General features: G+C 25.8%; 1 protein-coding gene across 1 annotated transcript; it reads right to left on the bottom strand.

Annotated features, from left to right (window-relative positions):
• Positions 1-372: 372 nt before the first annotated feature.
• On the bottom strand, positions 373-1,321 carry LOC106790122. Its single transcript, XM_014754825.1, has 2 exons — positions 830-1,321; positions 373-724 (listed from the first exon to the last, which is right to left on the bottom strand). The coding sequence occupies exons 1-2, from the start codon at positions 965-967 to the stop codon at positions 392-394; spliced, it is 471 nt and encodes a 156-aa protein (XP_014610311.1). The 5' UTR covers positions 968-1,321; the 3' UTR covers positions 373-391.
• Between the last annotated feature and the right edge of the window lie 2,505 nt (positions 1,322-3,826).

Raw genomic sequence — 3,826 nt, 5'->3', positions numbered from 1 at the left:
ATTAATCGAAATATTTGGTTTTTCACTGACTTATTTGGTATGTGTTAACATTTCTTCATTCACCAATTTATAGTAGCGTATATATATATATATCCTACATAATTAACAAAAGATATATATTTCATATATTTTTGACGTTATATTTATGTCTATACGGAAATCTATTATAAATAATAACATACTTTAAAAGAATAAAAAATATTTTCCATTTTCGTTTATCGAGCATATACTATTAATATTAAAATTAACGTCTAAACTATAACGTTAGTGTTACTAAAATTAAAATATTTAATCGTTGTAATATAAATTGAAGAAATGAAAATTATTGATTGGTTAATAGCCAAATTCGATTATGTTTCTTTGTCTTTTTAATTTTTTTTTTCTTTTCGAGTTAATATTTGTATGAAATTGTTTTATTGGAAGATGATTCTCCTGATTTTTTATTTTTAGCAAGATCCATTTGCTTTGCTATACATACTGCCATAGATAATGTTATGTTTTTTTTTTTGTTTAATAAACATTTTGTTTCTTCGTTTGATAATCCATCTATGAATTGATGTTTTATATCAAAAATATTTTTAAAGAAAGGTGTGCATTTACTGTATAATTTTCTTAATCCAAGGACATAGTGTTCTATAGATTCATATGGTAATTGATATCGAAATGCATAATAAAAATTCACTATCTCTTCATCTGGAAAACGCGAGGCTTTACTGTCCAACACCTTTAAAAGTTTATCGTATGAAAGATTATAAGGGTTGGAAGGTAATAATTTTTTCCGAATTTTCTTAAGGAACGAAGGATCCATCATATTTAATAAACACTTAACCTTTTCATCATCTTCTGCGTTAGAGACTTCGAATATATATTCAAAAGCATGTAGCCATTTTATAAAATTCATCGATTTTGGATCATATTTGCGGAACATCCAGTCTCTGTAAAGTACGCCATTGGCTCGTATATCCATTTAACACAATATTTAATTGAAAATTAAAAGTTTTTGATTTTTGTGTATCACGTTATTTAATAACTTGTTAAATGTTTCTTTTCTTTTGTTTCCTTTTGTTTAACTTTCACTGTTCAACACTTTTTTTATATTTATCGTAATGAACTTAAGAAATTTTATTGCTTTATCCACACAAAATTTAATGTTTTATATTGAGAATTATTTGTTTAATGCACATGAGAGAATAATCGGAATGTCGAATTTTATGTTAAATGTGTTTGCTATAATTATATCACGATTACAAGAATAAAAATATAAAAATTGTAGCATATATCCTGACTGTCTTAAAGACAATGATCGATTTTGTATTTAAACTCAACTGTTTAATGAAGAGGCAAGAAAACGATATTTGAAACCTTCAATTTGTCCTTGATGAAAATGTAAATATCTTTCAGAGTTACAAACAGATTATAGGGATTAAGAATTTGAACATCGACAAATATCAACTGTTACCGATTTATTTTCAGAAACATTTTTATTTTTAGAATTGTAATCGTGTTTCTTGCATTTTGATCCTTCGATATCTTGTGGCGTACTTATTTATGAATAATGTATGATAGATTCAATTTTTCGTACTGAAACTTTTTAGTACAGATGCCGGATATATCCGGCATTCATCTGATTACCTGTGTGTACAAGAGACAAATATTTTTGTGCATTGTTTTATTAATATAAAAAACCTACAATGTCTGATCAAAATACTGCATCTTATAATTTGTACAAATGCCGTACAAATGTATGAATATAAATTATTAATATATCCAAATAATAAAATAATATATTTTTATTACGATCTAATTATGTAAAATTGCATACGAGGTGAAAATATTCGTTTTTTTTTTACAAGAATCATTTCACCACTAATGACAGGAATAGGTATATATAATAAAATAATTGTAACACAGAAGTGATATCACTAATAATTATTTTTACTGTGTTGCAAAAAGATGCAATATTATTGTTTACAATTTCAAACGCAACTTTAACAATATACTTTAAAAGAACAAAAAATATTTTCTATTTTCGTTAATTGAACATTTATTATTAACACTAAAATTAATGTCTAAACTATAACGTAATGTTTCCGAGATTAAAATATTTTGTCGTCTTAATAACTCGCAGAAAAAAAGTATTAAAATAAAATGTCGTTTTTGTTGTAGATTTTTTCTTGTCATCCTAATTTAGGTATCAATATGAATAAAGTAAACGTGCTTTGTTTTTGCATATGCCACAATTCACAATAGAAATAAATAATTTTGTATTCGTCGAAAATTTCGTTATGTTGTATTATTCTTCGATTAACCGAATAACTTAAAAATATTGAAGAAATGAAAATTCTTTATTGCTGAATAGCCAAAGTCAATTATCCTTCTTTGGCTTTTTATTTTTTCATGTGCGAGTTAAATATATTAGTATTAAATTATTTTCCTTGGAAGATGATTATTCTTATTCTTGATCCTTAGGAAGTTCCTTTTCCTGTGCGATAAATACTGCCATAGAAAATGATATATTTTCATCCTTTTTTAATAAAGTTTTAGTTTCCTTGTCTAATAATCCTTCTATGAATCGATTCTTTATTGGAATCAAACTTTTAAAGTGAGGAGAGCAATTACCATATAACCTTCTTAATGCGAGGGCATAGTGTTCTACAGATTCATACGGAAATTGATGTCGAAATAGATAACGATAATTCGGTACCTCTCTTCCTTTAAAACTCGAGAAAGTATTCTCCAACAGGGTTATAATCTCATTGTATGAAAGATTAACAAGTTTGGAAGGACATGCTTTTTTTATAAGTTTCTGAAGGACCAAAGGTTCTAACATATTTAATAAACAATTAACCTTTTCATCATCTCCTGTGTCAGACATTTCGAATACATATTCGAAACTATTTAGCCATCTTAAAAAAACTACCGATTTTGGGTTGAACTTGGTGAATATATAATCTTTAAAATCTACACCTTCCTTTCTTATATCCATTAAACACAAGTTTTTATTACCAAATTAAAAAAGATTTCAATGTTTACATAACCTTACTTAATAACTTGTTAAATTTTTGTTTCTGTTTCTTCACTTTGTTTAACTTTTTCTGTTGAACACTTTGAATTTTCCGTAAATTATTTGGAAATTTTATTTTGTATTACACAAAATTTATGTTTTATATTTATAATTATTTGTTTGAATAAACACAAGTGGAAAATCGGAGTGCTGAATTATATGTGACATGAGTTTACTACAACTGTATAATGTTAACTAGAATAAAAATAGAAAGATACTAGCATGTATACTTGCTGTCTGAGAGACAATGATCGATATTGTATTTAAATTCTATTGTTGAATGGCAGAATAGGTAAGGAAACGATATTTAGAACATTCAATTTGTCCTTCATGAAAATATCAACATATTTCAGAATTACAAACAGTTTATATAGAGATTAAGAATTTAAACATCGAGAAATATTATTATTACCTATTTACTTTTGATTAAATTTATTGCGGTTCTGTTCATACCATGCTTATGTAAACTTAAAAGTATTTTCAGAATTATTATTCCGTTTTCTGCATTTTTATCTTTTGATATCTTGTTGCGTACTTATTTGTGACAGGGATAGATTTTTTGTCGTACTGAATTTTTTTAGTACAGATGCCGGATATATCCGACATTCATCTGATTACCTGTGTGTACAAGAGCCATATATTTATTTACATTTTTTTAATAATATAAAACCTACATTGCCTGGTCAAAATACTRCATTATATAATTTGTATAAATGAAGTAAAAATGTATTAATATAAATTATTAATATCCAAGTAATAAAA

Source organism: Polistes canadensis, unplaced genomic scaffold, assembly GCF_001313835.1.
Source record: "Polistes canadensis isolate GaletaPanama2010 unplaced genomic scaffold, ASM131383v1 scaffold_216, whole genome shotgun sequence".
In the NCBI taxonomy this organism is placed as follows: Eukaryota; Metazoa; Arthropoda; class Insecta; order Hymenoptera; family Vespidae; genus Polistes; species Polistes canadensis.
The sequence above is the reverse complement of the archived record's forward strand: the minus strand, read 5'-3'. Positions and strand labels throughout refer to the sequence as shown.

Bases quoted from the DNA above. Each gene is read 5' to 3' on its own strand.
- LOC106790122 (XM_014754825.1), bottom strand. From the start codon at position 967: ATGGATATACGAGCCAATGGCGTACTTTACAGAGACTGGATGTTCCGC. The intron at 725-829 runs GTTAAGTGTTTA...AAACTTTTAAAG, and splicing joins ACGCAGAAGATGATGAAAAG to GTGTTGGACAGTAAAGCCTC.